At 45.7% G+C, this 12315-nt stretch overlaps 1 protein-coding gene across 5 annotated transcripts in view; it reads left to right on the top strand.

The window, feature by feature from the left end:
- Positions 1–1033: 1033 nt before the first annotated feature.
- Positions 1034–12315, top strand: part of KNDC1 (kinase non-catalytic C-lobe domain containing 1) — a 104108-nt gene continuing 92826 nt past the window's right edge. For 3 of the 5 annotated variants that reach the window (XM_061635590.1, XM_061635589.1, XM_061635587.1), the window contains exon 1: positions 9470–10193. In XM_061635590.1, coding sequence (XP_061491574.1) covers positions 10116–10193 — 78 coding nt within the window. In that variant the 5' untranslated portion in view covers positions 9470–10115. Of the gene's footprint in view, positions 1206–9469; positions 10194–12315 lie in introns of those variants that run through there. The other 2 variants (XM_061635588.1, XM_061635591.1) reach the window with 2 other exon arrangements.

The following is a 12315-nucleotide window of genomic DNA, read 5'->3' as shown; positions in this document are numbered from 1 at the left end:
TTGTATGTTATTTTCACTAATATATTCATTTTTATGCAAATCCCCCCCATATATGCATCTTTGTAAACATTCTTTGGTTGGAGAATTGCATTGCAATATTTGGATAAGTGCAAATTTTGAAGGATAGCTGTATTCCAGTTCTCACATTGTTTTGGAAAGTACAAACTTGATAGATTTGTCTTTAAATGTAAACGTAATTGAAACTCTCTCCCATCCCTACCTCTACACTGGGTGCTAGTTTTCCTGAACACTTCTAATAGATTTTTATGGTTTACATCCTTTCAAATGTGAATGTTACAAGCAGGAAAGTATCCAGGGATCAATATTTAATCAGGAGAAACATTGCAGTTTTATTTTTTTTATTGCAACTTTACTTGTTTAGAAATGTGTTTAGATTTAAATATTTATAACAAACAGTGCATCTTCCTTATCTGACATGTTATTAACCATTTCCCAACTAATATGTAATATGCCAATTTATTTATATTTAAAGAATTGTTACCCTGCTCTTCAGCCAAACAAACAAAAGGCTCCCGGATTAGCATACAGATAATAAAAACAAGACCATCCCTGCCCTCAGGCTGACAATCTAAAACATACAGCATGAAAGGAGTATGGATTGGGATGGAAGAGGAAAAAAGGCAAATCTATGCATTCATCTTTACAAAGTTTTTTTAATCAACCAGTTGGGATGGACGCAATCCCTGTTATCTAGTATCTGTCCCTTTTTTTTTCCTTTTGGGGATGCCTTGTTAAAGGTATGTTAGTATTATCATTCTCCAGGGTTTAGCTGTCTCTCCAAGTGGTTCTAAGGTCACTCTAAGGTTTCCCATGCAGGTTGGGCTGATGTAGTCTAAAATCTACTATAAGATGGCGTCCTGAGGAGCGGACGTGTTGTTGAAGGCTCCATAGTTTCTCTGTTGTTCTGTTATTCTGCTGTTGCTCTGCTGTAATTTATTACTTTCTTTTTGATCTTCAACCGGAGAAGAGTGTAAGTTACCAACATTATCTTAATTGCACTCTATCTGCTTGGATTTAATTGTGGAATGCTATGGTAGTGGCCTTGGAGGCCGAATTGCAGCTGAAGAACTGCTTTTCAACCGTGCTCACAATTCAAAGCAGTTCAGAGCCGTGCTTACAACTCAAAGCAACTCAGAATGGAGCATTATAAAGGAGCATTACAAGGGACAGGGCAAGAATTCCAGGTATGGCTACAGAACACAAGAGATAAGATAAGTTTACCATCCACTTGTGGTTGCTGTGCTACTGTCGTCCTTGTCAGGTGAACTTCACCGGTGAGATATTGGTGAGAAACCTCCTTGTAAGCTTATGCCTTATCATCTATGACTCAGCACTTCTGAGTAGAAGAGGAAGCTAACTCAATAACATTTAACAGGAGAGCCGACGCAGAACAGCTGTGTTACTCTGCGGCTGCCATTGCTTTGGCTGGGTCGGCTACATCAGTGAAACTGTGCAAGAAACCTACTGTCCTGCTACTTCAGGCCTTGCCAGCTGATATTAGTAGTCTCTGCCAGGAGAGAAAGGTTTTCCTAAGAACTTAACTACACCCACTGGGAGAAGAAGTCTTCTTAAGAATATCCCAGCAGAAGTGACTGCGCTAGATGATATAAGTCATTCAGATGTTGCTGCTATTTTCTTAGGTTAGCCACTTGTAGACCCAGGCCCTAAGAGAGATAACCATGCATAAACATTTAAGAACAGCTACGGGGAAGGGCAGCCTACCCAAAACATCCACGTAGGAGAGACGCTGCTAAAGGACGCCAATCATCTAACTGTTGCCAAGCTGACCCAACTAGCGGATCTGTATGAGAACTGATTACCCCACAGACCTGGCCCTAGTCTGTTACTTAGAGGGGAGAATTAGGCAGGGTCGATAACTGATGATTTAAATTAACTGTGGCGGGGGTGGGTCTTTGCTTTTGGCTGTGGGATTCTAGTATATTTTGGATGGTTTTAAGGGTGGGTTTGGGGTGATTTTATGGGTGGGTGGCCTGCCTGAGTTGCAGACCCTAGTGCTGGGGGCATGTGTATATCAGGGGGGAGTGTTGGCGGGAAGGGGGGAGGCCAAGATATAAAGAGGCTGGATGGCAGATGCTGGTGGGGTGCTGGTGGCAGGCCACGTCAGAAAAGAGGAACTAGGGAGAGATACGTAATATCTGTCCCTTGTTCCGGGCCTGCCCAACACCGGAAGATAGCTGGGGGATGCAGGACGCCATGTTCTGACCTTCGGCGGCTGCTGTGCAATGCCAGGTCCGTAGCCCAAAAAACATCTCTCATCCATGACATGATATTGGATGAGGGCGCGGACCTGGCATGTATTACGGAAATCTGGCTGGATGAGGCCGCGGCTCCCATCCTTGAGGCCATGTGTCCAGCTGGGTTCCTATATGCGCAGCAGCCGAGGGTCGGAAGACGGAGAGTGGGAGTGGCAGTCATCTATCGAGGGTCCTTGGTTCTCACCAGACCTCCTCTCCATGAGACCAGGGTTACGGACTGCATGTACTGGAGGCTAGGCCCAAAGGGCAGCTTAGGGATTCTGCTTGTGTACCGTCCACCCTGCTGCACAGCGGACTCCCTGGCCGAGGTGCTGGAGGTGGTCTCGGATGTGCGGGTGCAATTCCCGAACTTGCTGGTGTTGGGGGATTTCAACGTACATGCTGAGGCCGCCTTCAAGGGGCACCTCGGGATTTCATGGAAACCATGGCTTCCTGGAAGCTGCACCTTATTTCCATGGGGCCCACCCATGTAGCTGGGCATGCACTTGACCTTGTATTTGCATCCGGAGAGGAGGGGAGTGATCTGAAAGTGGGGGCTTTATCTCTTACCCCCTTGTCATAGACAGATCACTATTTGGTGAGAGTAGACCTTTTGATACCACACACCCTCCGCGGGGGCAAAGGACCCATTAGGATCGTCTGCCCCAGGTGTTTGATGGATCCTGATGGATTCCTGAATGCGCTTGGGGATTTTATGGAACCTCCAGATGGGCACTTGGTCGAATCCCTGGTGGAGGAGTAGAATGAGGCGATCACCGGGGCATTAGAGCGGGTGGCTCCGAAACACCCTCTCCCCCTGAATAGAACTCAGACCGTGCCATGGTATACTCCACAGCTGTGAATTCTGAGACAGGAGATGAGACGGCTAGAACGCCAGTGGCGGAAAACTTGCTCTGATGACGATTGGACATGGGTTAGAGCGGCTGCAGCGGCCTACCACGTGGCAATGAGGGCAGCAAAGAAGGATTTCTACACTGCCTCTATTGCGTCCACAGAGTGCTGTCCCAGGAGGCTGTTACATGTGATCTGAAGCCTGGTCGGTCCAGTTGTTTCGGAACCGATGGGACATTCCAAGACCTCCTGTGATGAATTTGCAAAACACTTTGCGGATAAAATCGATCGTCTAAAGAGTGCAATTCCGCACGCTATGAATACAGTGAGCGAGCCAGAGTCGGCCAGTGGTTCTCCGGTGGTGTGGGATCAGTTCCAGCTTCTCCCTTCCAAGGAAGTGGACAAGGTGCTTTCAACCTTAAGGCCAACCACCTGCCTACTCAACCTTTGCCCATCGTGGCTCATTATGAGCTGCAAGAACAGACTGGGCAAGGAGATCAAGGTGGTGGTAAACGCGTCCTTGGAAGAGGGTGTGATGCCATCAGCTCTCAAGGAGGCAGTAATAAAACCAATCTTAAAGAAGCCCTCCTTGCATCACCAGGATTTGAATAACTTTTGCCCAGTCTCAAATTTACCATTCTTGGGCAAGGCGGTGGAGCGGGTGGTGGCAAAGCAGTTGCAAGTGAGCTTGGAGGAAGCGGATTATCTGGATCCATTTCAGTCTGGCTTCAGGCCTGGACATGGGACTGAAACAGCCTTGGTCGCCTTGGTGTATGATATAAGGGGAGCGTTGGATAGGGGTGAATGCACCTTCCTCATCCTCCTGGATATCTCAGCGGCTTTTGATACCCTTGACCACAGTATCCTTTTGGATCACCTGGAGGGATTAGGCATAGGGGGCACTGTACTGCAGTGGTTCCATTCCTTCCTCTCTGATAGGCACCAAAGAGTGGCATTGGGGGATGAGGTTTCGGATCCTCGGCCTCTCACTTGTGGGGTGTCGCAGGGTTCCATCCTCTCCCCGATACTATTCAACATCTATATAAATCCGCTGGGTGCTATCATCAGGAGATTTGGGCTGCAGTGTCACCAATATGCGGATGACACGCAGCTCTATGTCTCATTTAAATCTTCACCAAGGTCGACTGTAGAAACCCTGTCCAAGTGCCTGGAGTCGGTGAGTGGCTGGATGGGAAGGAATAAGCTGAAACTGAACCCTGACAAAACCGAGGTACTGTTTGTGGGAGACAAGGGAAGGTTAGGGGATCTCGACCTGGTGCTTAATGGGGTACAATTGCCCCTGAAAGACCAGGTCCGCAGCCTCGGGGTCATTCTTGACTCCCAACTGTCCATGGAAGCTCAGGTCTCAGCTGTGAGCCGGGCAGCATTGTATCAACTTCATCTGATATGGAGGCTGCGCCCCTACCTCCCCAATCATCTGCTCCTGTTGGTGGTACGTGCCTTGGTCTCCTCTCACTTAGACTGCTGTAATGCGCTCTACGTGGGGCTACCCTTGAAAACGGTCCGGAAATTGCAACTGGTACAGAATGGAGTGGCACGCCTGATCAAAGGCAGCTGCAGGAGGGATCACATAACTCCAGTGTTAAAAGAACTACACTGGCTACCAGTGGCTTGCTGGGCCCAATTCATGGTGTTGGTTTTGACATTTAAATCCCTATATGGCCTTGGCCCAGTCTATCTGAAGGAGCACCTCCAGCATCATCAGTTATGCCACCTAACAAGATCAGCCTCAGAAAGCCTTCTCTCTATCCCATCAGTGAAAACAGCCAGATTGGTGAGGGCTAGAGAGAGGGCTTTTTCAATTGTGACCCCCACCCTGTGGAACTCCCTTCCTAATGATCTCCGCCTTGCCCTCTCTATAATGAGTTTCTGCCGGGCCGTGAAGACCTGGCTCTTCAGGCAGGCCTTTGGGGAGGATTAGATTTTATTATTATTATTGGTGTAGATTTTAATGTTTACTGGATTGCTATGTTATTAGATGTGTAGATAGATTTTATTATTATTATTGGCTCAGATTCTAATGTTTATTGCACTGATATGCTAATTTGTATGTCGCCCAGAGTGGCTGGAGAACCAGCCAGATGGGCGACTAAGAAATTTAATAAATAAATAAAATAAATAAGGTAGGAATGGGGACGATATGGCCCTCAGGTGTTGATGGACTACAGCTCCCATCTTCCCTGAGTATTGGTCACACCAGCTGGGACTCAGTGGAGTTGGAGTCCAGCAACAAGTAGAGGGCTACAGGGTTCCCATCTTTGCTGTAAAAGTTAAATCTCAGAATGGTAAATGGATGTATTTTGTCTCTAGACCACATGTACTTAGCTACCTGGCATGAATGAGTCAGCGCACAGCCCACTCTCACTCAGCCAGCAGCTTCTGTGGTTTGTTCTTGAACTGTTGGTAATATATTCTGTTTTCCTATTATCTTTGCTCTTTTGCTTAACCATCCTCTTGTAGCTTTTAAGTCAACAGAGGATAGGCTGTTGCAGAGTACAAATGCAGCTTACAACAGGCTGTTAAGAGCCTTCAACAATGTGTCAGTATTAGAGGGGACGGAGCTTGGGAAGCAATCCTTGAAATGAGAATCAGGCCTTACCTTGTTTTGTTATTGACAAGCTTAACATGTTTGCTCAGAAGTACGTCCCACTGTGTTCAGAGAGCTTGATTCCCAAGTAAGTGTGTACAGGATTACAGCACAAGGCTAGGAGTAAGTTCCATTGAAAGCAGTTGTACAAACATGCATTGGACTGTGCTGTAAGCAAAAGTATACTCTGCCATACTCTGCATGGAGTCTTACATGCACTTGCCTTCTGCAGGGACTCATATTGGATTGCACTGTCAGAATAACACTACTGGAATCAATATGCAGAAACCAGAACAGAAAAAAGTTGCTTCTTACTGTTCTAGTTTCTCCATATTGGCTCCAATAGCACCTTCGAAGTCTAACACAGATTTAAGGTGGAATAACTTTGTTTTGGTGAACAGTCCACTTCTTATGCATTTGATGAAGTCCAGGAAACTTCAGCAAGGTTTCCTAAGGCATTTTGCTGCCAAAGTGCAGCACCAATGGTGCCTCCCCCCTTTAAATCAACAGTATTTTGGCACCTGAGATGGCAAATCTTCCTGGTAAAGAAAATACAATACAATGCTAATACATTGTTGTATTTGTTGTCCTTACCTGATACCCCAGTCAGGTGTCTCAGGCAGCAGTGTCACACCACCTAAGAGCAAGACCGGCCTTGGTCTTGCGTGTGGGCACAAATCAATCCATCTGACAGTGCAGTTCTAAAAGCCAAGTCCCCTTGACTTCAATGGAACTTACAGCCTACTTATTATACAGCCACGAGATTGGCTGTATACTTAGTCAGCATGGATTTTTCACATTCCACAATGTTAAATTGAAAATACCCCCATGCCATTCTGATGCTTCCCATAAGCTCATTTCAAAACAAAACCTTGCAGAACTTATAGTCCTGAACTCAGAAACACTTGCTTAACAACCCACTAAATTTTCATGGCGATACACAAAACAGTCAGAGAGAATCAAGAGTTCAAGGTGTAAACAGAGAGAGAGAGAAAAACAGGCCCCTTTGGGACTTTCTTCTGTCAGAGTTCTCATAATTTGTTGAAATTCATTAAAAATCAACCATGTTCACAGAGTACCTGCAATCATATTAGTGACCTTGCCCCATACTCTGACCTTCACCTTCTGCAGTTTAAAAGTTTAAAAAATGCCTGGCTGATTTTTAATTTATTTAAGAAATTTTGGCTTAAACTCAATGAAAATGTCAGGCATGCTCAGTAAGAACCAACTGCTGGGCTTGGCTAATCAGGGGGCCACACCCACACTAGACTTTGATTTCACTTGAGACAATCATAGCTTCCCCCAAAGAATCCTGGGAAGTGTAGTTTGTGAAGGGTGCTGAGAGGAGACTCTTATTTCCCTGCCAGAGCTCCAGTGGCCAGAGTGGTTTAACAGTCAGCTGCTCTGATTGAAGCTCTGTGAGGGAAACATGGCTTCTCCTAGCAACTCTCAGGACCCCTCACTAATTACACTTCCCAGGATTTTTTGGGAGAAGCCATGACTGTCTAAAGTGAAATAAAAGCCTGGTGTGGATGTGGCCTTGGACAGCTTTGGTTAAATTTGGGTGGGAGGCTACAGTTGCCTGCTGTAGAATAAAAAGGGGGAAAACGTTGAAAAATAATGATACTGTTTACAATATTTTCCTTTTGGAAAGGAAAGGGGCTCCCCCTCTGCCCAATGCCCACCCACCCAATCTCCCCTCCCCTCCCCTTGGTCAGTTTCACCTATCCTAAGCATGATTGCACAGGAGTAAATCCCACTGAAGTCAAAAAGCATGCAAATGATCAAACCTGCCCTCCCCTCCTCCTCCCTCCTATCCCCTCCCCTCCTCCCTTCCCCTCTCCCATACCCTTCCAATCCCCTCCCCCTCCCCAATCCCCTTCCAATCCCTCCCCCTTCCCCTCCCCAATCCCCTTCCAATCCCTCCCATCATCCCATCCCCCTCCCCCTGGTCAGTTTTACCTATCCTAAGACTACAACCTGAGAGAACAGGATTCAAATTCCCACACAGCCATGAAGATCACTAGGTGACCTTGGGCCAGTCACTGCCTCTCAGCCTCAGAGAAAGGCAATGGTAAACCACCTTTGAATACTGCTTACCATGAAAAACCCTATTCATAGGGCTTATCCAAACAGAGCAGGATAATCCACGGTTTCCATATTCGGTTTGTCATCTGATAGTCCTCACTTTGCCTTTTAGTTCGCTCTTTCCCAATTTAAAAAAATGCTTTTTTGCACACGCACACGCAACGGTAAGACCCCTACATTCTTTTCACTTTTCCAAGCTCCGCCTCTAAAACCTCCCCCTATCAACCAATTGGTCAGCAAAAAAATTATGTATGCTCCTCTCCCCCTTTGCAACGAAGCACAATATGGCTGTAAAGGAGTTCTCGCCTTGGAAGGAAAGGCTGCTGGTTGGTTTCATGCCTGCCTTGTTTGTATATGCGATATTATGCTTAAATGAATGTATGCTTTTCTGCCTTTATTGATATTTAAGGAGATACACACGCTGGCAATTGCACTTATTTCTCCAAAAAAGCAAGAAACTGTCACCCCCCTCCTTCTCCCTTTCCTTCCCACTGAGAATGAAATTGACAAAGCTTTTGGAGCAGGCTTGAAACCGACCAGAAGCTGTATTTGCAATATTACACTTAAAGGAATGTATGCTTTTCTGATATGAAGCAAAACCCCCAGCAAGTAGAATGAAATTGACAAAGCTTTTGGAGGCAGGCTGAAACCGACCACCCCCCTTTCTGCTTGCTGTGCATTGCAGATCTCACCCAGAGTGGCCGCCCAGTTTGCAGGCTGGCAAAAAATAAAATGCATATGCGCAGTAGTTGCAGACCCCCCCAACACCCCACCATTGCGATGATTGGTTCCATTTTCCCGGGCTTATTCTCACACATGTGCAAAAGTGCAGATACGTGATTGGCTGGAATGAGGAGAAGGGGCAAGGGGAAATGCCCAAGAACCGCCCATCAGCTGTAAAGTCCACGGTATTGCATCCTAACTCCTGAAGGCACAGCAGATGATTCCCGATTTTAAACAGCAAATCGCATTTTTGCCAGTATTGCAAGGAGCGGATTTAACTCGCAAAAATGCGTAACAGCGTGAGACATCATTTGGATGACCAAAAAATAATGAACACACATAGCAGGCGTGTCACACATTTTGCAGTCGTCTGGATGAGCCCATAGTGTCACCATAAGTCAGAATCAACTTGAAGGCAGTCCATTTCATTTTAAAGCATGTTACCAAATTCTTCCAAGCTACACAGGAAGTGGATTGGACTGTGAAAGACCAACCCAAATTGTGTCTGCATTTTGACAAATTTGTAGGGCAGCACAATATCTCAGCGAGGAGGTTAGGTCTCCTGCTCCCATGGTGCAGCTGCCCAGTTTCCCTGCTTTTAAAAGTTTGATAGAAATATCTGTTGGCTATAAGTACGTTCTTAAACTTCAAGGTTTGTTCCCTATTAGTGAGCATAAGTTAAATCCAATTGTGTTCATAAAGGATTATTGTCGTGTGGATGGAAGGATATAGGATTGGAAGCCTAGTCCCAAATACGTGAGTTTAGGCTTGCAGCCTAAATTGCCTCACATAACAGGATGTGGTGGTGGTATAGGATTGCAAACATAGTCCTAAGTATGTGTGTTTTCCGATCGCAGCCTACATTGCTTCAAATAACAGGGGGTGGGTTGAGGGTAGAGGCTCGCAACTTCGGTCCCTGGAAACATGTTTAGGATTACAGCCTACGTTCCGCTTGGAGTAATACTAAGTACAACTAGAACTGGCAAAAAAAAAAACCCTAACTCTGAGCTCAATCCACTTGGTGTTTCCTTTGAAATCTTATCTCTCCTTAAAAAAACAAAAGTACTCCTCCGTCCATTCCTTCGTTTTAAACCGACCCCACGCCGAAAGTTCTTCCAAACCTCTGGCTCGCTGTCTCGCAAGAGGCGGAGTCCGCCGCCCTCCGTTGTAGTCGCCGCGTAGGTGGCTCTCTGTTGGTGAAGACGAGGCGCGAAGCTTCTGTTGCTATGGGTGCTCGTTGCCTTAGCAGGTACGCTTGCAGGCTAGGGCGAGGCGACGGTTCCGAGCGGCAAACTCGGCGTGGCTGCGAGGGGCAGCGACTGATAAAGTGGTAGAAGTCGAGGGGTGAGAGAGAGAGAAAGAGACTCAAAGAACCACCAAACCGGCGCGAGTTGACCGCCAGGGCAGGAGTTGCCGCTTCCAAACAGAAGCGGTGCCAGGACTTGCCTAGGGATTTGCCGCGCAAGGGCGACAAAACGCGGGGCATTTAGGCTGCCTAGGTAAGCGAAGAGTGCCATCTCCTCAACCCCTCAGGAGGAAAAGGCGTCTCTGTGGCAGCAGCAGCCGCCATGGACGAGTTTGCTGAGGAGCAGGTGGACGAGGACTGCTGTGACTTTGAGCCTCTGCCAGCACTTTCGGAGGATGAGGTGAGTGTGGCCGACGTCAGGAAAGTATCCTCTTCGGCCAGCCGCACCCAACTTGGCAATTCCTGCTTCGTCTTTCTTGGCTAGTAGCCTCGACTCTACGAGTGGAGAGGCCAAGCGCTCTTACAAAAACTTTTCCTTGGCTGTTTGCTTGTCTCGGCCGAGTGTTGAATTGAAAATTGGCTGTTAGAGCAGGCGGTGCTTGACCTGCCATTTTCCTCCAGTGTTATGGGGTGTAACCTAGGAACAATATTTCAAGGATCTGATAACAGTTGGGGATTGTTAACCGTTCGCAGAATAGGTAACAGCTGGTCAGTATTCTTCTGCAGACGCGCCTGGCTGATCCTAGTCCACTTTCAGTGAAATTTATCCCACATCCCTTGTAACTTTTAAAAACAAAAACGCAAAACTGAACCTTTTATGCAAGTTATAAAGGCAATCTGTATGAACCATGAGCCTCTGAAACAAGATTAAAAAGGGGAAAAGTTGGTAAAGAGGTTGCATTCCTAATTTACTTAATTCCAATAAAGCATAATTGAAATCCTTGATTGTTAAGTCAAAGTAGAGAACAAATCTGACTTCTGAGTAAAGGGGACTGAATCCCATCAAGTTAAGCACACTTGATCCTGTTGGTTTAGTGGGAGAAATAAAAAGAACTTGAACTCTCACATAAGTCAATGGGACTTAAGCTTGGCTGGCATGTGCCCATGGTTGTTGTTGTTGTTGTTATGTGCCTTCAAGTCAATTATGACTTATGGCGACCCTATGAATCAGCAAACTCCAGTAGCAACTGCCATGAACCACTCTGTTCAGATCTTGTAAGTTCTGTGGCTTCCATTATGGAATCAATCCATCTCTTGTTTGGCCTTCCTCTTTTTCTACTCCCTTCTGTTTTTCCCAGCATTATTGTCTTTTTAGTGAATCATGTCTTCTCATGATGTGCTCAACGTATGATGACCTCAGTTTCATCATTTTAGCTTCTAGTGATAGTTCTGGTTTAATTTCTTCTAACACCCAATTATTTGTCTTTTTTTGCAGTCAATGATATTCGCAAAGCTCTCCTCCAACACTACATTTCAAATGAGTTGATTTTTCTCTTATCCGTCTTTTTCACTGTCCAACTTTCACATCCATACATAGAGATTGGGAATACCATGGTCTGAATGATCCTGACTTTAGTGTTCAGTGACACATCTTTGCATTTGAGGACCTTTTCTAGTTCTCTCACAGCTGCCCTTCCCAGTCCTAGCCTTCTTCTGATTTCTTGTCTCCCTTTTGCTTAATGACTGTGCCAAAGTATTGATGATCCTTGACATGTTCAATATCCTCGTTGTCAACTTTAAAGTTACATAAATCTGTTATCATTGCTTTAGTTTTCTTGACGTTTAGCTGTAGTCCTGCTTTTGTGCTTTCCTCTTTAACTTTCATCAGCATTCATTTCAAATCATTACTGGTTTCTGCTAAGAGTATGGTGTCGTCTGCATATCTTAAATTATTGCTCTTTCTCCTTGCAATTTTCACACTTCTTTTATCTTGGTCCAGTCCCGCTTTCTGTATGATATGTTCTGCATATAGATTAAACAAGTATGGTGATAAAATACACCCTTGTCTCACACCTTTCCGATGGGGAACCCATCGGTTTCTCCATATTCTGCCCTTACAGTAGCCTCTTGTCCAGAGTACAGGTTGTGCATCAGAGCAATCAGATGCTGTGCCACCCCCATTTCTTTTAAAGCATTCCATAGTTTTTCATGATCTACACAATCAAAGGCTTTGCTGTAATCTATAAAGTACAGGGTGATTTCCTTCTGAAATTCCTTGGTCCTTTCCATTATCCAACGTATGTTTGCGATATGATCTCTGGTACCTCTTCCCTTTCTAAATCCAGCTTGGATGTCTGGCATTTCTCGCCCCATACATGGTAAGAGCCTTTGTTGTAGAATCTTGGCATTACTTTACTTGAATGGGATATTAAGACAATAGTTCCATAATTACTGCATTCCCTGGGATCCCCTTTGTTTGGGATTGGGATATATATTGAACGCTTCCAGTCCGTTGGCCATTGTTTAGTTTTCCATAAGTGGTGACAAATTTTTGTCAATATTTGGACATATTCAGTCTCAGT

The sequence above is a fragment of the Rhineura floridana genome, chromosome 7 (genome assembly GCF_030035675.1).
Source record: "Rhineura floridana isolate rRhiFlo1 chromosome 7, rRhiFlo1.hap2, whole genome shotgun sequence".
NCBI classification, from domain to species: Eukaryota; Metazoa; Chordata; class Lepidosauria; order Squamata; family Rhineuridae; genus Rhineura; species Rhineura floridana.
This window is presented reverse-complemented; position numbering and strand designations above follow the sequence as displayed.